Raw genomic sequence first — 22,464 nt, 5'->3', positions numbered from 1 at the left:
CTACAGTTCTACTACATGTACTAAATGTAATACTACTATATATAGTAAGTGTGGCCCTTAGGCTAAATGTGACACGCCCCTCAAGGTTATGTCCACAGTGCCCAGTGCCCAAGCAGAATCCTTTTGTCATCCTTTTCTGGCCAAAACAAGTCATTTGCTTCACCTAGAAGCCTTCCAGAGCAACAGTTCATCTTTTCTATAGATTGCAGCCCACACACACATCCAGCCACCTATTGCACTGTTTAACATTATTTTGGGGGAGGGAGATTGATTGCATTTTTGGTAATCTGGGTAGTCTACAGAGGTTCCCAGGATATAAAAATTGACCCCTAGACCCTCAACAGTTGCTCAGCCCAGACTACCAAACTGAACTTCTTTAAAAGAAAACTGACAACTAACAATATGAGCCTTCTAGTGGTGAGATATACCTCTAGTATTGCAGACAGAACTCTTGTAGGACCAGTTCCCGAGGTGTACAAGCAAGGGGTTTTTATGGGGCTGAGGTCTAGTTGTGGGCTATCTGGGGGCAACTAGTCTGCCACTGTGGCATTAGGAAACTAGATTGGCCTTTGGTTTGATCCAGGAAGGCTCCTCTTATCTTATTAACTATTAAAGGTGCAGATACCTTTCTTTTCATGAAACCTGGCACCCCTCTTAGGAAGGGAATGTATAGGTTACCCTATTTAACTTATTTTGTGCTGTCTCCCTAGGTCCGCTCTGCAGTACGGAAGAGATGGCACCGATGGCAGGACAAACACTCCATCCGTGCCCGAGTGGCAAGGGCCATGTCCATCCCTACGTCTCCCACCCGTGTCAGTTTCCATAGCATTAAACAGTCCACAGCTCTATGAGGCTGCTCCAGATCATGAAGTGGAAGTTTTGCTACACTCCTGCTGAAGGGGCATGGCTTGGCAACTTCAAGGGCAAAGCTTTTGTTCCTCTGGAGTTTCAGCTGAGAAAAGGCCTCATTGCTCCCCATTTGGCTGGCCTCTTATGAGACTGTTTGGATCGGAAGGAAAGCTTTCTGTGTGGCCAGGATTGCAAATCTTGGCAAGATCCAGTGGTTTGGAAATTGATCTAAGAGCAATGCCGACAAAATGTTAGAAAATGTGACTTCACTTCACTTCCTACCATGTCATCTAGAGTTCTTTTTGGTCTAATTGCTTACAGATCCCAGAAAGTATTATCAATTCACAAACATTGTAGGAAAAAAAAGAGGGTTAGATGATTGGCTCTGAAACGTACAAAGCCCTGTCCATGTCAGGTCTTCATGGTTCCCTGTCCCACAGACACTGTTAAACAATAATCACTGAATGAAACAAAACCAAAGGAAGTGCTTTTTTTTCTTATAGCAGCAAGATTAACCCTGGGAACCTGTTGGTGCAAGAAACTGAGTTGGCCATTACTTTCAAAAGGATGTGATGGATTTATGAGGGATAGGTTTGGCTAATATTTGACAAAAGCCAAAAGCACAAACGCTTCCATATTCAGGACAATGACTACCTGATACTGAGGATTGAAAAGATTTGCTGCACATCATTATCATATCTGCTGGTGAACTTTCTTAGGACGTCTTTGGCTACTGTGTGATAATCAGGATGCTGAGCAGGAGCTGGCAATACTGTTCCAGTGTTCTTCCTCATGCATTTCAGCAGCAGACGCTGCCAACGTATTAACTGAATGAAGACTGATAGACTCTGGCCCTGGAAGTCAACCAGCCCACTTGCTCCACAAAGTATGTAACAGTTGTTTGATCTCATCAAATTCCTACCCCTGGAGCCCCCTTAAGTCCAGAAGTGGAAAGGGGTGTGAATTAGGGATATAATTGTTAATTTTTCATCCTTGCAAGCATAAATGAATAATTTATAAGTTTTTATGCATTTTAATTATTTTTTTCACATCATTTGTGTAAAAAAATACTTTTTTTTTTTGCAAAAAGGTTTGCAGTAGAAAACCGTATTTTGCACAAAGTATGTTTTCATGCAAAATCCTACATTCTCTTGCAGAAAACCCACTTTTTCACACAAATGAATTTTTACCGACCGCAGGTTGGTTCATCATTTTTACAACTTGGGGTATCTCAACGTGTTGAGACAAAGATGAGAAAATTTGTGAACCCTCTTTACACCCCTAGGATGAATGGATGTGTGTGGTTATCTTTTAATAAAAACCAACACCACTCAGTCCCCATTCATGCTTTTCTGTTCTTCAGAAATTATATAGACGAATTAATCTAAGTAAAGTCGAATCTCCAATCAGGGGAATGCTATGTGTATATTTAAAATTTTATAATCACATCACATATTAAAACATTAAAATACTTTTTTGGAGTGTAGTTTCCAGCATCCCATAGCCAATCTGACTAGGGCTATGGTGACTTGGACTTATAGGAACTCCAGAAAAGTAACTTTTCCATGCTTTGTGACACATTTATAGAAAACAACTTCAAGCATAAAACCTCTGATTGATGTGTGCGTGTGCGTGCAGTGTCCCTACATGAAGTTTAAGTGCAGCTAAGGTAAATTTGAGTTATAAACAATCCTTGTACAAACAAGGAGGCAAAAATCTGAAAAGCTTTATCTGCACTGAGATAGCATTGCTTCATTACTCTTCCCCATGATTAAAATTAGATTCAATGTAAAATTAGAGGCCAATTTGCAGTTTATAGTATTCAGGCATTGATCTTGTGGAAAATTTTGGATTAATCGGCAGAAATATTACTATGACCATAAGACATTCCATACCAGATTTCGAATCAGAATAAAATACCAGACTTGTCAGGTCTCCGAATCTTCTCAGGAATCAGACTATGGGTCTGCTATTGAATGCATTTACTAGATGGCACCTCATTGTCTAAGCATTCAATGAGTGTCCTTACCAATGAAGTGCCTCTGCTATTCTCTACAAAATGTTAATGTGTTAAGTTAATGAGATGGTCTTGGTACTATCAATAATACTGAGATTGCATTTGTTATGGAACTAGAGCTGGGAAAAGATTATTTTTGGACTAGAAACTCCAGAATCACCCAGAGATTCTATCAGTTGTCCCCAAAAAAGTAATTTTCAGTACACTGCATGAAACAGACTGGGATGCATTTGCTTGGTCAGAGGTGGTTCATGCCTGGGGGGCATATTTCAGTCATATATCAAACTACTCAGGTATTGTCCCATTGAATGTAAACTTCATTTGACAGTAGCTCTAGGCCAACAGCCATGCAACAGCAAATGCTTGTGTAAATGCAATGTTACACAGGTCACAAAAGGAACCCTTGGCAAGAATATATTGCTGTATAAGGCCATGAAAGGAATCATCTACTTGTGAAAGCATCCACACTCAAAACTTTAAAACAATCACAGCTTCCATACAAACACCTACCCAGCTCTATTCTAGCTGAGGCCAATTCTGCTTTTCCAACCATCATACACTTTGGCTGATAAAACATGGAAGTAACTTGTTCCAAATAATGTGCCGGTCCTTTTTGCAATAATTAAGCCATAACCAAATTATACTGATCATCATGCAATGAGGAATACCCTGATTCCTTTTGCAGTATAACTTTTCATTACTTTCACACTTACAAGGGGGTGACTCCCCCAGATGTGCTTTGTACCATGGGTCAGAAACACTGCAAAGTGAATTTTATTTAGTAACTAAAACATCAACTAACTTTGGGGGGGCTTTGTGACTGACTTCCAAGTGTCTTCCCCTTTTCAAGCACACTGCAAAGCTGGCTGATCAGAACCCATATTCTTGCTATGTTTGGCAGGCCCTGTTCCAAAGCTAATACAAGTCACTGTGGTCTGCAGGAGCAATTCCTTCACTCTTACATGCCAGGCAGGGGATTAAGCCTATCAGGGTGGTTTTTGACAAATCAGATTAACCTAACAATGCCTGAGGTAATGGACTTCAGAGGGTGCCAGTTAAAATTTCTGTGTTTGCCTTTTATCACTGTCTGAATGCACATCTTGCAGCTACTCTCAGCATCAGTCCAATATTACATTTCTCTGTGCCAATTTTAAAAACACCTGTAGACTAGAAAAAAAGCTGAGGATCTACACTAGAAAGGCTGGGTGCAATTGTAAATTGATGTTGTGGCCACCCCTCCATTATAACAAAAATCAAAATGTGATAAGCCTCTTGTATCTTCAAACACAGCCAGCTGGAGATGAATACACTTGGATTGAGCAAACTGTGGGTTCTCAAAAGCTAAACACAAAACAAGTACCATAAAATTCATACTTAAGAGATACAAAATAATATCTTCTTCATGAGCAAGGAATGACAAAATATTCTATTTTGATTCATTTAAATGTACAAATTTGGATTCATCATTGTTGTTTTTCTATGTTGGTTAAAGAAACTCCACACTAAGGTTTGATAAAACAAAGGTCTACTGTATTAATCCTAAATCAGATATGAACCCACCCTCCCTACTCTAGAACCTGGGCTTTGATGGTCCATCCTCCAGATCCCACCCTCTATTAACAGAACACCAGTCCAAAAGGTACCAGGAATGTACAAGTAACTGAAACAGTAACACTGGCTGGTAAACACCCACAGCCCTTGAGAATGACACTTCAGATCCTTATTCAGCAGTGTTGGCTACCAAGAGATGTAGAAACAAGGCACCTTCCCATCCTCAAAGTGTTCCAATCCTCAATTTCTGACAAGACAGGCACCTCCTGCTTCTCCTCCTGTGTGTGCTTTCTCAGGAGCTGATGGTAAAAGATGCCCTATAACTCCTTCAAAGACACTGGCCATCTTGTTTCAAATTCAGCAAGCAATAAACTGAACCCTGACATAGCTCACTGCACTATTGTTTGTTTCCAAACAGCTCACAATGATCAAGCAACACAATCCTTCCTTTCTTCAGTTTATCTCTTGCACACAGATCTGGGTCTTCTGATACTTGGGCCTGGTGATAAATGTGTTTAGAAGAGGGTCATTAACTGCACTGGATCCAGAAAGTCACATAAAACCCACCCATATGTTCAACAACCAGTGTTTTCATGTGATAGGACACAGGATTGACAGCAAGAGCAAGTGTGCCATTTTGTCTCCAGAAGTGGGGGCTAAGTGCTTTGGAGAAGCCTACTGTGAGCTTCTCTTCTTGTAAAAGGTAACAAAGGCAGTCTAGTCAAGGGGATATTTTCAGCCAATAAGGCCAAGGGTGAAAGTGTTGGAAGCTTTCAAAAGCTGTTGAAAGTGTAGAAGGAAAGGGAGAAAAGTGACCATGTGGTGAACACGAGAACAAGTCAACTTGTGTGCATGTTTCAAAAACACATCCCCTGTGTTCACAACTGTGATTTACAAGCTGTACAATACTTGCATCGGTGGTTGAGATGTGGTACTTTCCCTCTCCTATCCACTCCACAATAGCAGACAACTTACACTCTTTGTCAGACTTTAAATAATGTGTCCAACTCAGTCACACCGACTAGTATTCAAGACGTCAAAACTAGTCTGGTCATATTGATGATGTTCCACTCAGGTGCTTTGGCTGCTTGTCTGTGTCTCACCTCATCCCTACACTAGTAGCCCTATGCAGACCCTAGCAGGAGTCCATGAGGGGCAAACAAAGCAAAACCACCAAGCTTCCTAAGCCAGTAAAGGCTGTATCCCAAAATGCAAGCCAGTCCCATGCTCTATCAAAATCTGGCCTATCTTCCCACTGTATTTAACCAGAATTAGACCCCATCCCTGAAACAGATTCAGTTGGGATGATGATGAGGGACCGAGGAAGGGCAGGGATGCAGCAAATCTACCACATGATCAGAGAGAGCTGGAGCAGAAGGGGAGACGGGTAGGAGATGACACAGTCCAGGGCAGAGCCAATGATGCAGTACCCCCAGGCCCTCGGGTTGCTGAGAAGACAGTGGGCCCAACTGTTGGCTGGCATGGCCCTGAGGTGAGCGTGTTAGTGTGGGGACGTGATTCCAAGGCATCAGCCACTACCCTGGATTCATGCTGTTGACATTCAAGAAGGGGCATGGCATCTGTGACAGAGGGAGCTAGCAAATGGGTACTCTGGTGGCGAGAGGAAGCAGTAGCAGGAGGTACACTGCCATGGGTGCGCTGGTGGCGTTTGAGATGAGCCCGCCGAGCAAAACGCTTTCCACAGGCAGTGCAGGGGTAGGGCCGCTCCCCTGTGTGAGCCCTCTGATGGATGAGGAGCTCCGAACGCTGAAGGAAGCGCTTGGCACAGACAGAACAGGCATGTGGGCGCTCCCCTCGATGCATGCGCCGGTGCTTGCTGAGGTTTGAGCTGACGCTGAAGCGGCGGCCACACTCCGTGCAGACATAAGGCTGCTCCCCAGAATGGGAGCGCACATGAATAGTGAGATCAGAGCGCTGCAGAAAGCGCTTCCCACACTCTCCACAGCCATACGGGCGCTCCCCTGAGTGCAGCCGCCGGTGCTTGCTGAGGGCTGAGCGCTGGGTGAACCGCCTCCCACATTCCCCACAGGAGTAGGGCCGGTCAGGTTCTGGGGGTGGGGATGGAGGGGGAGGAGGCGTGGCAAGGCCCCCACCACACTCCACACAGCGACGTGACCGCCGGTGGCGCTCCAAGTGGCAGCCCCAACGGAACCGCCGCCCACAGTCATGGCACTGGTGAGGTTTTTCTGCCACATGGCGCTGCTGATGCCGTTCCAAGTTGGTGAGGATTCGGAATCGCTTGCCACACTCCTCACAAGCATGTGGTTTTCGGGGTTGGGCTGACACTGGGTTCCCTGGAAGGGCTTGAGTACCCAGTGGTCCTATGGAGTTCAGAGGCAGGGCAAGAGAAGAGGCTGAGGCAGAGTCCAGGGGAGAAGTCAAAACAGAGTTCATAGGAGAGCTAGACCTTGCTGGTGGGACCACAATGGTTCTTCTGCATGGCCCGCAGCGGTGAGGTGTCTCTCCTGCTGGTTGGCGTCGGCGTTTCTGTGTACAGCGTGGTTTCTGCCACCCAGAGAAGAATTGGGTTCTTTCTCCAAAAGGTGGCCAGACTCTCCCACTCTCCTGGATGTCCAGGCTGGTGTTGTGGAGAGGACTGCAGCCAATGCTCTCCCGTGGCTGAAGACTTGCTCCCCATCTTGTTCCCAGAAGACTCTGCTGATGAGCAAGACTGTTCTTACACCCACTGGCATTCCCATGAACCATTTTCCCTGAAATGGATTGTTTTTGCCCTGCCACCAATCCTGGACACAAGAGAGGCACTTGAAGCTCATTTGTCGGTGGCTTCCGAGGTGGAATGGCAGGTCCTTCCATTAGTTCAGCCTGAGGTTCCCGTGGAGTCTCTAGCAAGTTGTTCGTCTCACCTGTGCCATCACCTGCTGAAAGAGAAGGGGAGATACAGTAAGTCTTTAGATAATTCTGTGCTGCATAGAGTGTAACAGTATCCACAGTACTGGATGGGTTGCACTTTTCCTGAAATCTCACACAGCGCAAACTCTATTCATTAAGCCTGCATGCCCAGGTTTTAGCTGTGACCAACTGTGTATTTGTACAACTAAAATTAGTGCGCCACCTGCACCCATTACTTGAGATGTCAGATATGGCATGCCTTGATTCATCCTGGCTGGATTAATGTAAAGCACTCTATGTGATGCTAGCTTTGGAAAAAGAAAAAGAACTTGAAGAGATCCAAAATGCTATGGCTTAATGGAGCTGGTTACAGGGAGAACATAACCCTCTTGTTAAAACAACTTCCCTGATTTCCAGGCACAATTCAAACTGTCCATTATAATTTTTAAAGCCCTATACAGCTTGGATTGAGACTATCTGAAAGACTGCCTCCCTATTGAGCCAGACTGACTTTTAAGATCTTCAAGAGAGAGCTTTCTCTCGGGGTTCCTCCCCACTGCTGGCATCACAGGCACTTTTGGTGAGGGCATGGGAGAGAGCCTTCTTACTGGCTACTTCCATCTTGTGGAATTCCCTACCACAGAGCTTCATTTGACCCCCTTTCTTCTTTTATTCTGCTGGCAGGCCAAGGTCTTTTCATTTAGGCAGTGCTTCAACTTTTAATTCAAGTGGCAGAAGGGGGTTCTTTTAATGGGGCAAGCTGCACTTTTATCTTTTTAAGCACATTTTAAAGGTGTTTTAAATTATTTTAATTTTGCATTTTTAATAAAAATTGATTTTAAAAAAAAAAGATTGTGTTGTTGTGTCCTGATTGACATCAGAATCTTGTCCCCCATGCTATTTAACATCTACATGAAACCGCTGGGAGAGATCATCCGGAGACACGGGGCGCGGTGTTATCAGTACACTGATGACACCCAAATATGCTTCTCTGTGTCTCCAACTGATGCAGTGACTAGGGATGGCATCTCTCCTCTAAATGCTTGCTTGTAGTCGGTAATGGGCTGGATGAGGGAAAACAAACTCAGCCTGAATCCAGAGAAAACGGAGGTACTGGTGATAGGTTCCCCGGGTCTGGATGGTGAGATTTGCCATCCTGTCCTGAACGGGGTCACGCTCCCCTTGAAGGACTCAGTTCGCAGCTTGGGAGTGCTCCTGGACTCGTCGCTCCAGCTGTCATCTCAGGTGGATGCGGCGGTCAGGAGCGCTTGTTATCAGCTTCAGCTGATACGCCAGCTGTGCCCCTACCTGGACCAGAGGGACCTTGAAACCATAGTACATGCTCTGGTAACCTCTCGATTGGATTTCTGCAATGCACTCTACATGGGGCAACCCTTGTACCAAACCTGGAAGCTACAGTTAGTGCAAAATATGGCAGCGCGATTGGTCGCTGGTGGTTCCAGGTCAGACCACATAACACCTATTTTGAAAGATCTTCATTGGCTGCCTATCTGCTTCCGAGCTCAATACAAGGTGTTGGTTATTACCTATAAAGCCCTAAATGGCTTGGGCCTAGGGTACTTGGAGGACCGCCTCTCCCCATATAATCTGCCCCGCTCACTCAGGTCAGCAGGGAAGAATCTGCTAGAGGTCCCAACTGCACGTTATGCAAGGACCTCGCTACGGGCCTTTTCCATCTCGGCCCCAAGACTATGGAATAATCTTCCAGATGAGCTCCGCTCCACCACATCTTTAGGGACTTTTAAGAAGAACCTTAAGACCTTCTTCTTTTCTCAAGCCTTTCCCCCATGAGATATTTTTTTAATCACCCCCTCCGCCTGACGGCCCTGTGATGTCTATGGTTTCCCTCACTCAGCTGAACCTGTTGTTTTTATTCTCATTGTGATTGTTTTAGATACTGTTTTAACTGTTTTTATTCCGAGGTATTTTCACCTAAACTTGTACGCCGCTTTGATCAAAAATTGGAAAAGCGGGATATAAATAAACTATTTATTATTATTTTTATTAGAAGCACCCAGTGCATATCTCAGTCCACTAACTGCATTTCTGCAGCATAGTTACAGATTTGTAATGTTACGAAATGTAAACCATGAGGTAGAATCTTAGCCAACATTTGAGTGGTGCAACACTGAATTTTCTGTACTGTATGTTTACTACAGCCCAGAACAAGAGGCACAAGCCTCAGTGCTTCCATTCAGTCTACCTTTACCTCCATGCCGCAGGCTCCTGGTCACTCTTTTGCGTCGCCTCACTCTTCCCTGTTGCTCTTGCTCCTTCACCAACTCCCTCAGCATCTTCTCCACCTGAGCCTTCCCCACAGTCTGCAAGATCACCCCAAGTTGTCTCCGGAAGTCAGGCAGGATCCCTTCTTCACTGGATCCAGCAGTTGCTGCTGGTGCTTGACCCGGCAAAGGTGCTAACTGACCTTGTTCAGGTTCCATTTCTAGCCCTGTGAAGAAAAAAAGATATGGTAGGCCCTGTTGCAAACTGAAAGCCCTCTGAGCTTCAGAGGTTTTCAGCATAAACTGGTCTATACACAAGGCCAGGCTGACCTTCAAGCAGAGTTATACAATTGCCTCAGGCCCATGCCAAGGGGTGCTTGAGCACTGGTTGCAAGGGAGAAATATACTCCTTAAATTATTCTCTCGACTCTATATGACAGAGCTGGGGTATGTTATCTGACTATAACTCCTACAATCTGACAGCCACCATGGCCACTGGCCATACTTGTTGAGTCACAGTTGGGAGCTGTAGTCCAAAAAGTTATATTTCCAAACTCTGAGTAAAAGACAATATCCCATCTCCAGTCCCATCCCAGCTTACATGATTCCAGGACTAGCTTTGTGACATTCTGATTGAAGGGATCCTAGATTTGTGCCATAAGGACAAAATAAATAAATAAATAAATAAATAAATAAATAAATAAATAAAAATCAAATTAACATGACCACATGTATGTGTTTTGTTGGTCCCCACCCCACCCCCAATGTCTAGTAAAAATCAATGCACGAAGGGATTTAGTGGTACAGGTTGAGTTTCCCTTATCTGGAATTCTGAAATCTGAAATACTCCACGTGGGTGGTTGAGATAGTAACACCTTTGCTTTCTGATGGTTCTGTGTACAGAAACCTAGTTTCACGCACAAAATTATTAGAAATATTATGTATAAAGGAGAGCCAGCATGGCTAGTGGTTTGAGTGCTGGACTACGACTCTGGAGACAGGGTTTGATTCCCACTTGGCCATAAAGCCCACTGAATGATCTTAGGCAAGCCACATGCTCTCAGTCTTAGAGGAAGTTAATGGCAAACCTCCTATGAACAACCCTGACTGAGAAAAATCCATGGTAAGTTTGTTTTAGGGTCACCATAAGTTGGAAACTGTATCTGATCTGTATGGTATTATATCTGTAATCTGTAATGTATCGTATTTTCATTTTGTTTTGTAAACCGCCGTGATCATAGGAACGGCGGTATATAAATAAAATTTCAATCAATCAATCAATTTCAAGGCACATGACACAAACACATTATGTATAAAATTACCTTAAGGCTATATATATGTGTGTGTGTGTGTGTGTGTGTGTGTGTGTGTGTGTGTGTGTGTCTTTATGACAATGTTATGAAACATAAATGGATTTCATGTTTACACTTGGGTGCCATCTCTAAAATATCTCATTGTATATGTATATGCAAATATTTAAAAATCTGGAAAAAATTGAAATCCAAAACTCTTCTGTTCCAAGCATTTCAGATAAGGGAGACTCAACTTGCATTTAATGTGTTTGTGCCACTACCCAGCATGGCTCCAAAGCAGGACTCCTGTTGAGATCTTCTACTGCTTGAACCTCCTGGAAAAATGGTTAAAAGCTTACAAGGGTTCAGACAACAGCATCTTATTTGCAACCCTGATGTGTTTTCTCACATATTCCCCCACAGCTCCACTATACACAAAGTAGCCCTAGATCATATTTTCTGAAAGGACAGGAAGGAAAAATAGATGAGGTACATATCATGTCTTATGATTACTAGCACTAGGAGCCTTTACATGGTGTGTGTGTGTTTTTATCAGCTTCTCACCATGGACTTACCAGGAGCTAAACCTCGCCGTCCTCGGGTCTCTGTGAAGGCTGTTATTCGGGGCCAACTGATGGCAATTTCTTCTGCTAAAATAAAGACATTAGAAAAGACATTTTAAAAGCCAAGTATGTTACTGTCCAAGGAGGAAAGTTGTGCTTGGGCAGTGATCCTCCCCCACCACACAGATACATGTGGAAGAAAACAGAAAAGCCATTTTAAAATCATAGTTGGTCCAATGTTTAAGCAGAATGAGGTGGCCACATCAGAGGGCAGACTATTTCAGTCACTGGTTTTGATTAGCCAAATGTTTGTGTATATATATCTGGGCATTGCAGCTATCAAATTTAGCATCCCACCCGGTATCATGAATTCCCCAGCATTTCCGTTTGTCCAAACATAGGACTTGCTGGTAGGGCTAGCTGCAGATTTGAGTTTCCCTCAGGTACAGGAATTTTAAGCAGTGGAGGTGGCACTTACCCAGCGAAATCACTGTTTCATAGCTCTCCTGCATGTCGGCCCACAGAGGTCTTCTCTTCCTAGACGTTACTCAATCTTCTCCTTATCAGGCTCCTAAGAGCACCTACATTTTAAAAAGAATTATGAATTTGTGTCATGGAGTGGCCACACAAAATATTCTTGGCATCACAGAGATTCTATTCAGACTTTCATTAATCAGGAAAAATAAAGACACCAATAGGGTTGCCAGAGTAAAAACTGGAGAGGATTCCTGTAACTTTAATGGTTATGTAGAAGTGGGAATTTCAGCAGGTGTTGTTTGCTACCTGGTTATGTGACAAGCACAACTGCTGCAATTTTCTCTTTTACACAACCATTAAAGGAATTGGAGCCATCTCTAGCTTTCAGTCTGGCAATCCTAGACATAAAGGGTAGAGGACCAAGTTAATCCTGCCCCTCTGTCTTCAGGCCTCCTCACAGGAAGAGTGATAGACTAAGAGAAGAAACCTCTGCCATTTTTCTCTATAGGCTCTATCTCTTTGCTACATGTTTTATTTTAGTACACATATCAATGTATGTATGTACCTTAAGGTCATCTGTCAACTTATGGGAGCCCCATTAATTTCACAAGGGTTTCTTAGGCAAGGAATACTCATAGGTGATTTCGACAGTTTCTTCTTCTGAAATATAGCCTACATCATCTGGTATTTGTTGGTGATCTTCCATCCAAGTATTAACCAGGGTTGTTCCTGCTTAGCTTCCAAGATCTGATAGGATCTGGTACCTTTCGGGTTACTTAGGCCATATACTACTAAATAAATGAATAATAATAATAATATAATAATCCATGACTGTGAACATAATTTTCAGGGTTCCATGTCATAAGGAGACCACTCAAAGGAGGTTTACAAAGTTGCTCTTCACAGTAGGAAAATGCCAACAGAGGTGAGAGGAGCTTAGCATACAAGTCTTGCGTGGATAATGTCTAAATAAAGACTTCAGTGATCTTGACAACCACCTTTATGCAGCAGTGAGATGGGATAGGAGGCAGGGAGCAGGAAATGAAGAGAAAATAATGTTTCAAGGGGTGCAGGAATGAAATCATGTTGTATTGTTGTAAAGGAGAGCCTTCTGTAACACTGGGGTTTGCATTCTTCCATTTATGCCACCCTATTCCCAAATATACATAGGGACACCTTACATGGAATACTCACTTACAGGCTGAATCTCCCTTACCCAAAATGCTTGGGACCAGAAGTGTTTTGAATTTTAGATTCTTTTTGGGTTTTGGAATATCTGCATAGCTTGCAAATGTGATCCAAACCTAAACATGAAATTCATTTATGTTTCATATACACCTTATAAACATAGCCTGAGGCTAAGTTTATACACAATATTTTTAACAATTTTGTGCATGAAACAAAGCTTGTGTGTATTGAACCATTGGAAAGCAAAGGTGTCACTTTCGCAGCCACCTTTGTGGACAATTTTAGATTTTGGAGCATTTTGAATTTTGGTATCCTGGATAAGGGATACTCAACCTGTATAAGTATTAAGATCTAGATGTCCTTGTTGTACAGCAACAAGCCAAAGACTGAGCTAATCAGGTTGACATGTTGTATTTTCCTTCAAGAAAAAATGGGAAGGAACATGTTGCATTTCATGACATGATCATACATCTCAAAAACTTACAGTTATGTGAACATTATTTAACTCTGCAGCATTCACATGCTACAAAAAATTCTTCCCAACAGTACCACAGAAGAAAGCATCGCAACTGTGAACTTTTCTATAAATTGCTACAGATACTAATCTTTCAAAGAATAAAACACAGGAATACTGGAATAAAACAGAATGGCATTGTAGAGCGTAAACTGGCTACGCCAGATTGATTTACAATTATTTACAAGTCCGCAAATGCAGATGGGAAAGGGGAAAGAAAAATTTGCAGATTGCATAACACCTCTGGAACTACTTTTGTAGCACCCCAGGTCTCCAGGACCCCCCCCCCCAAAGTTGCAGAATCCATACAAATTAAATTCCTATTGATTTGGGGATGATTTTTCACATGGAATCCTGCCAGAATATGACCCAAATGGCTGCAAATGTTGCTATTTTAAATCTCTTACCTCCCAGAGGCTTCCAAACCCACATAAAGAAAAGTGGCAGAAAACGGCATCCAGAAGTGACACAATTCACTTTTGGTGTGCCCTGAATGTGATGGCAAGGCTGATGGGGCTCATGGGAGAAAATGGGTACAGTATAAACCTCTTTGACTATGACACTGTCTAGGCGTACACAGGAACCAGGTCAGTCCCTGAAGTATACAGTCATCCCTCCATGTCCATGGATTCTTTATCTGTGGATTCAACCATCCACATCTTGAAAATATTTTTAAAATATATAAATTCCAAAAAAGCAAAGCTTGATCACTGTATTTAATGAGACTTGAGCATCCTTGGATTTTGGTATCCACAGGCCTCCTGGAACAAAACCCTAGCTGACATCAAGGGCCCGCTGTACTTCTAAAAAAGTGCTTGTGACAAACTACTGTTTTAGAATACAAGTATCACACAGTACATTTATCAAAGAGCTGGGACTGGTTGTAGTTCTCCAGTGGGGGTACAAGCAGGGGCAAATATAGGTGTTTTTTCCTCCCTGTATTTGTGAAACAGACTAGTTTCTCTGCACAATGTATCTTTTATGTTCCGAACAGTGTTTGTTTTATAAATTATATCTTAGTTCATCTTAGACCCCTAACAATCCAGTAAGACTGTCTAGCAGAGGGGAAAACCCAGAGAGCGAAAGCAGCAGCAAAGGAAGGAACGGTAGTGGAGCCTAGTTTACAACAGAGTCAAAAAATGATTAATGTACATTATGGCACAGGGCTTTCCTAGACTAGAACCTAGTTCCTCAAATTTGTGACCCAAATTCAGGATCGCAACTGCTCTTGTGGACATTCCAGAAAAATTAAGCTTGCCCACTAACTCACATTAGGTAGGCAAGCCCATGCAAAAAGAGAAGGGTGTGATCGCTCAAATGGGCATGGTACAAACCGCCAACAAGTGGTGTACTGGCGCCGGAATTAGGGTTAGGAAGCACGCGCCATGTACACGCGCTAATTACTTGCTAATTAGCTTACTTGCTGTTCACCGCTATGATCTTTGGAATAGCGGTATATAAATAAAACAAATTATTATTTATTATTATTATTACATGCTCCCTAACCCTAATACGTCATGGTGACATAACAATGGCAGCGCCCTGTATACATGAGTGCCGCCATTGTTACATAAGCGCCGTGCGGCGTCCACATGGCACCGTGTGGCACTTACATAACCAGTGCACCAGTTGCGCACTAGTTACACTGCTATCGTGGCATAAAAAGAACCCACATTTTGCAAATTCTTTTTCCACTGGCGGGAAGCTGCGCAGTTTGGCGGCTTCGGCTTCCCTCCGGCAGAAAAAAGGCCGCCGCCAGCCCAGACCTTCAAGAAGGTATGTACTGAGCCATGAACACCTAAAGCTGTTACACAGATGAAGAGCGTGGGGGAGAAACTGGATGAAACTATGGGGGAAAGCCAGGAATTATGAGAAGGGAGTACTTTGTGGTAGAAGATTATTTGCTGAAACCTGAGGAAAGGATGACAAACTGAGTTAGAAAGCTTCCAAGACATGATGGGTTTTCCAACCTAGCATGCCCACAACCCAGAGGGTGCAAGATAAAATTTCAGGGGGCATGATGAAGATGCAAATCTGGTTCAGATTCGTAGTCTCTTTCATCAATCATGGCAACATCAAGGAATCGTCTGAATTCACAGGCAGACCTAGGGATCGCAGTCAGCAAGAAAGTTCTACCTTTTCACAAAATAAAGAATGAGAAGCAGGAGCAAAGAAATAATTGAGTTTTATCAGTATGCAAAGGATCTTGCAGCACCTTTGAGACGAACAGAGATAGATTGGTAGCCTGAGCTTTTGTAGACTTGAGCCTACTTCCTCAGCAAATACATCTGAGGACGTAGGCTCAAGTCTACAAAAGCTCAGGCTACCAACTTCTACCTTTCAGTAAAGTCCAAAACACACTGCAGGAATAATCCAGTTTGAGATCACTTTAACTGTCCAGGCTCAGTGCTAGGGAATCCTGGGAACTGTAGTTTATTGTGGCACCAGGGCAGTTAAAGCAGTCTCAAACTGGATTATTTCCGCAGTGCGTTTTGGACGTTAGCAGTCTGAAAGGTGCTTCAAGATGCCTTTACAGACGGATTTTCCAAACAAACATGACGGGGCCATTGAAATGAATGTTATGTTCACAAGTGGGATTGATTTTACTGTTTACCATTTCTTTCTGAATAAATGAGAATCTAATGGTTCAATTGACATTTGCCTTTTAGGCATTGAATGAAAGGCTTTTTCAAAAAAAGTTCAGTTTGTTCACTTGCAATATTGTATGTAGTTCAATTTGTGGTTCTCAAACGAGAAATTGGACTTCATCTTCAAATGCAAAGAGATATTGCAGCACCTTTGACATGAACTGCAAGATAGAAATATCCAGCCCCAAATGCATCTGAAGAAGTAGGCTCAGGTCTACAAAAGCTCATGCTACCAACTTCTCTGTTTTGGTTAGTCTCAAAGGTGCTGCAAGATCAGTTTGTAACTGATTTTCCTGACTAACATGGCTAAGTCTTTGAAATTCATCTTCAAATGCAATATCACTTTTGTAGGGGGTGCAGACATTAACCCAACACTTCCTAGGGTTGTAGAACATAAAAAAGTTTGGGAACCCCTGGACTAGACAGATCCTGTGCCACATTACACATTCAGTATTCTGACACAAGGGTTTGTGGCCTCACAAGGATTTGAGACAAACTGAATCTCAAAGGCAGACGATTTCTATTTTGCAAGTGAAAATTACAGTTGCTTTCCTGGACTGAATCTCCCAATATCCACATGGCTAGAAGGAGGAGGGGCCCACCAGCATGAATACCCTTCCCTACCACCAGGGACGTAGCCAAGGGGGGGTTCTTGGGGTCTGGACCCCCCCTTCCATTAGAAAAATGAATGGTGTGTGCTGCTGCGCCACCGCACCCAAGCCCCATTATAATGGTGGCACTTAGTCTGGACCCCCCCCCTTCCTAAAATCCTAGCTATGTCCCTGCTACCACCTGAACTAAGAACTACAACTACAACATTGCAGGCCTATGAGTAACATCATCAATGTTATTATTTTCTCCTGTTTCATTTGTAACACCTTTTGCCTGATGAAGAAGTCAGAGGAGCTTCTTCCAAAGCTTGCAACATGTATCATGTGCTTTTTGGCTGGCCCCAATAAACAGGGTGACCAGATGTCATAACGCCAAGGGAGGACAAGGCACAGCAAAATGTAGGAGCACTGGAGAAACTTGGAGGACATGAACCAAGCAAAGCTTTCAAAAAAAACCAAACACTCATACACATTTAAATCCATGCTTCTTCATCATGCTCCAAATGGAGGGCATTCTGAAATTGCTCCTGGACAGAAGGTTGGCAATGTAGGAAGTGTCCTGCAAAAGCAGGACCTCTGGTTTCCCTACCCATGAAGGTATCACCATCTTGTGGATTTGGGGTGATGCTTGCTATATATGGCCAACAGGATGCATGACACACACTCACAATAATCCCCAGGAACTGTGCACAGTTTCCAGACAAGAAAAAGAGAAGTGAATGCAACAAAAGCATGTCCCCCATGTCCCCAACATCTCCCCCCATGCAAACCCAGGGTCCTTCCAGGTCCCTCCATTGTTCCCTCCTTGTGCATCTGACCCCAGGGAAGCTGTATGTGGGAGGGGGCAAGCAATCGGAGAGGCCAGGGGGGCTCTGGGTGCAATTCCTGCCGCCTTTTCCTCATCCCAGTTCCCTTTACCTGCTCTCCTGCCTGCCCTGCAAATGGGGATGTCTGCTTCCAGAGCAATCCTGGGCTCCCTGCAGGGGAGCTGGCATGGAAAGGGTGGGTAAAGGGAGGGGGGCTTTTAGGGGAATCCAAAGCCAGCTGCCAAGTCCAGGAAGCTGGATTCCACATCCTGGCTGGAGGAAAGAATGGAAGAGAGAAAGAGGGAGAAAGAGAAAGACCTCCCTTTCCCTCCTCCAGCAACAAAGCAGGCCCTCTTGTGGCTGAGGATGGGTCTCTCTTCTGTCTGCAAAAAAGGGACTCACTTAGGTGGGCAAAGGATGATTTCCCTCCACATTGGTGGCCTTTAAGATCAGAGGGTGGCCTGGCGTCCTCCTTTTCCAGGACATGTCCTACATTCCAACCTTCTGTTCAGGAGGAATTCCAAAATGCCCTCCATTTACTAAGAAGCATGCCTTGATAAGAACTAAGGTCCAAAACACATTGCAGTTTGAGTTTTGAGACTGCTTTCATTCCCCTGGCTCAGTGCTAGGGAATTCTGGGAACTGGAATGTTTGTGAGACATTGAGCCTTCTCTGTCAAGAGCTCTGGTGCCACAATAAACTACAATTCCCAGGATTTCCTATGATTGAGCAGTCTCAATCCAGATTATTTCTGCAGTGTGCTTATAAATTTATATTTATATTAAGTGCTTTTAGCTTTTATTCGGTCATGTTCATTTTCTTGAAAGTCCTATATTTGGTGGAGCCTTGCCCGCCTTTGCAGTTAGGACACATCTGGTCACCCTGCTAATAAAGACCTATAGGGCCCAAACAGACAGGCCAAAATAAAACTGCTTCGGGTGACTTTGGTGGTATGCTATTTAAATGATGCATATGTCCGAAGAGTCAGGAAGCCACGCTAAAGCCGTGCTCCATTCCTAAGGACTGGAGCGGGAGCTTTGGCGCAGCTTCTGGCCTCTTAAGATGTGTGTGTCATTTAAACAGCATACCTCCAAAGTCACCCGAAGCAGCTTTATTTTGGCCTGTCTGTTTGGGCTCATCGTTTCCAAAAGGCCAGCATCAGATTTGAGTGTTGGACTACGACTCTGGACACCAGGGTTCAATTCCCAGCCCGGCCATGGAAACCCACTGGGTGCCCTTGAGCAAGTCACACGCTCTCAACCTCAGGGGAAGGCCATGGCCAACCTCCTCTGAACAGTGTTCCTCAAGCGTAATCCTTATGACATGGAGCCCTGAAAATTATGTTCACAGTCATGTACTATTATTGTTATTATTCATTTATTTAGTAGTCTTGATATATGTGGAGCCAGCATGGCATTGTAGTTTGAGCACTGGACTATGACTCTGGAGACTAGGGTTCAATTTACAGCTACGCCATGAAAGCTACTAGGTGACCTTGGAAAAGTCACACGCTGTCAGCCTCAGGAGAAGCAATGACACCACCACCCCCAAACAAATCATGCCAAGAAAGCCCTATGGTAGGTCTACCTTAGGTTCACCATAACTAAGAAATGACTTGAAGTCACACAACAACAACAGACAAGCTGAGAAGTTGCTTGGATGAGTTACTTTTTAAAAAAAGACTTTTTTTTTTTTGCAAAATTTGTTGATTGTTTTCATAAAACCCATGAAAACCCATTATAGGTTGACCTTAGGATCACCATAAATCAGAAAGGACCTGAAGGCACTCAGCAACAACAAGCAGCCTAACTATGCTTAAGGCACCAAGTCTTGTTTGATCTTCGAAGCTAAGCAGGTTCTGACCATGTTAGTTCTTGGATGGGGGAACTACCAAGTGCTGTAGGCAGTAGGCTATACTGGAGAGGAGAGAAATGGCAAAACTACCTCTGAGTATTCCTTGAGTAAGAAAACCCAATGAAATTCATGGGGTTGCCATAAATCAACAGGCCACTTGAAGGGAAACATGCACAGCATCCACTTAATCCTATTTTTGTAAAAACCACATCTTCAATTTGATAATCTGTCAAAACCCAAATAAATCCTACATCTTGCTTCCAAGGTATAACTTGACAATATCATGAATTAACATAAAATGTATGAAATTTTGTTACAGGTTATTGGCTGGCCCCTTCTTAAATGTTTATGAGACTGTATGCCAGATTTGTTTGTTGTGTTGTTGTTGTGTGCTTTAAAATCTTGTAATTTGGGGATTCATGTTTATGGTCAAGCAGCTGTGGCATGACCCCAAAAGGTCTCTCTAGCTGTCCATCTCAACACATCCTTGACGGGAGAGTCCTGCAGTTGTCATTTACCAATGCTACAATCTGTGTCACAAAAACTATTTTGTTGGGGTGCTACCTGGTTTAAGAGTTAGATTTTAGGGCAGTGGCATTGGCAAGAGAAGCTCCATCATCAAAGCAACATCTGATGGTGTAGACAATTATTCCCAAACTTTGGTCCTCCATATGTTTTGGACTTCAGCTCCCCTGAGGCTTCTGGGAGATGAAGTCGAAAACACCTGGAGGACCAAAGTGATGCTGGGTCAGACTAAAGGCCTGTTTCATTCCCAGTCTTTCCCAAATTTTATTTCTGAAATGAAATTCTAATTCATTTTTTACTCAGAATCTTTTAATGCACAATATATTTTTTCCAGGCAAGCCCCAGTTGTTGGATTTTGGAGCTCAGTGTGTGTGTGTGCCTTGAAGTCACCTGTTTCTTTGGCAAGAAATATGCAGAGGTGGTTTAGTAGATCCCATATGCCTGAATTCTGCCCATCCAGGTGAAAATCCTAACTGTACCACTAGATGGCATTAAGGAATAATATACTGTAACCCATAATGTATTTGATAAACTGCAAAATGATAGCAATGGCCTGTTACAGACTGCCAAAATAAAGCTGCTTCAGGTCTCTTTAGATGTATGCTATTTAAATGATGCATGAGTCCTAAGAGTCCGAAGGTCGCGCCAAAGCCACACTCCATTCCTAAGCACTGGAGTGCAGCTTTGGTGCAGCTTCCAGATTCTTAGGATGCATGCATCATTTAAACAGCATACCTCCAAAGAGACTCGAAGCAGCTTTATTTTGGCCGTCTGTAACAGGTCGTTTTGCACTTTATGGCAACCCTAATGATACACTGCAAAATCATAGCCATAAATGAGCAGATTGCTGCTAGGCAAGAAAAAGTTGAGGCCAGGGGGACATGGAGATGTCTCATCCACAGGGTTATCATGAGTCAAAGGCTGCATCCACACTGAAGAAATAACCCGGTTTGGCACCGCTTTAACTGCCCTGGCTCAAGGCTATGGAATTCTGGGAGTTGAAGTTTGTTGTGGGCCCAGAGGGGAGCAGTGTCCCTCCAAAATACCTGAAATAAAGCCAAAATGCAATGGGGCTGTCTGCTAGAGGGGCTGGAGAAGAATTGCGACTACTCCCTCTATAGTTGCTTGCCTATTTTCTAAAGTAAAAGCCATATCAAACTCTGCTCATGTTTAATCTACATAGTGTGTATATGTGTGAAGTCCCAGGATTTGCCACAATTTAGGTGCCTCATAAGAAAGGCATGGCAGGAAGATGTTGAGTCACTTGTTTCCCAAAAGTGGTCTGCAATTTTTTCCCCTGTCCTCATAAATTGTTTAGGATTTATAGCTATCCTTGTACAATATTAGCTAGAACTATAACTAAAAAGGTTTAAAGAGAAATTGATTTTATTATTGCTTGGATTCACATCACCAGGGTAATATAAAGTTCTCTCGGTGATATAAGACCCCTTTTTACAGAACCAGTTTCCTGTAATCATAATTAAGAAGGTTCATGTAAAATATAGTAATCAGCATGCTAAATACTTCCAATAAACTTTTACAGTACTTTAATATGCTTTTGATCTGCATTGTAGATATTGATTGAGATTAGTTGGGATTTAGTGCCGCATTTATTTTTAAAGCCCAGTGTTGCACAGTACTCCCTAATCAATCCAGCCAACAGTGCCCTGACTGGATTTGATGTGCAGAAAGTAGTCATGATTAATGTATTGATAAATACTCCATCCAGTACCAAGGGCAGAATGCATCTGTATACAAGAGCAGAAGGTTCTGGGATGGATGAGTGAGAAAGTTCTTTTGCATTTGAGTCCTGTTTGTGGGCTTCCCGTGGGCAGTTGGTTGCTTGCTATTGTGAAAAAAATGCTGAATAAAACAGGCTTTTAGTCTGACCCAGCATCACACTCCTAAACCAAACACGCTGATAATCATAGGCAACTGGTATGCAAAAGAAGAAGACAGAACAGAACCAGATATGGAGAATTGGGTCTGTGATCAAGAAATGAAGCAGAAGAATGACTTACTGCAATAGTTGTTCATTGCAAACCCATTCTTCAGGCAATGATAGTTGCATATGTAGATGTTATCTGATGGCCTGTATAGAGTACATGACAGGAACCAGTATATGCCATTCCTTTTGCAAAAAGAAGACCAGGAACAGATTGTGGCACAGACCATGAACTGCACTACTAACATCAAAAATTAGAACAAAGCCAAAGAAGTATACTAAATCAACCACCACGCCAAAATACAACTTGAAGAACATCCCTGCAGAATTTAAAGCTGTGTAAAGAATTGGTTTACACTATTAAGCCTGACTGAGCTGAAGCCAGAAGAACTCTGGACTAAAATCAGTAAAAAATTGTCAGGGAAGAATGCCACTGCAGCCAAAAAAGGAAAAGAAAAGCCTCATCGGATAACTGATGAAACTCTCCAAATAGTTATGGACAGGTGACAT

The 22,464-nt window shown here is 43.2% G+C and overlaps 2 protein-coding genes across 4 annotated transcripts in view; one reads left to right on the top strand and one right to left on the bottom strand.

The window, feature by feature from the left end:
- The window catches only part of LOC149309125 (corticotropin-releasing hormone receptor 1), a 107,381-nt gene extending 105,512 nt beyond the window's left edge, over window positions 1-1,869 (top strand). For both annotated transcript variants that reach the window (XM_089531168.1, XM_089531169.1), the window contains one exon: window positions 711-1,869. In XM_089531168.1, the coding sequence (XP_089387294.1) occupies window positions 711-851 (141 nt within the window). In that variant the 3' untranslated portion in view covers window positions 852-1,869. The remainder of the gene's footprint in view (window positions 1-710) is intronic.
- A 2,405-nt stretch (window positions 1,870-4,274) lies between these two features.
- LOC149309124 (uncharacterized) lies at window positions 4,275-17,846 on the bottom strand. Of its 2 annotated transcripts, XM_089531166.1 has the most exons (5): window positions 17,743-17,846; window positions 11,865-11,967; window positions 11,399-11,473; window positions 9,519-9,758; window positions 4,275-7,317 (listed from the first exon to the last, which is right to left on the bottom strand). In XM_089531166.1, exons 2-5 carry the CDS (start codon window positions 11,896-11,898, stop codon window positions 5,774-5,776), a joined length of 1,893 nt encoding a protein of 630 aa, XP_089387292.1. In that variant the 5' UTR covers window positions 11,899-11,967; window positions 17,743-17,846; the 3' UTR covers window positions 4,275-5,773. The 2 variants fall into 2 exon arrangements, with proteins under 2 accessions (XP_089387292.1, XP_089387293.1); XM_089531167.1 differs by lacking the exons at window positions 11,865-11,967; window positions 17,743-17,846 and having other exon boundaries at window positions 11,388-11,401.
- Window positions 17,847-22,464: the final 4,618 nt, after the last annotated feature.

The sequence above is a fragment of the Sceloporus occidentalis genome, unplaced genomic scaffold (genome assembly GCF_023333645.1).
Source record: "Sceloporus occidentalis isolate IW3139 unplaced genomic scaffold, rSceOcc1.0.p SCAF_7, whole genome shotgun sequence".
NCBI classification, from domain to species: Eukaryota; Metazoa; Chordata; class Lepidosauria; order Squamata; family Phrynosomatidae; genus Sceloporus; species Sceloporus occidentalis.
The sequence above is the reverse complement of the archived record's forward strand: the minus strand, read 5'-3'. Positions and strand labels throughout refer to the sequence as shown.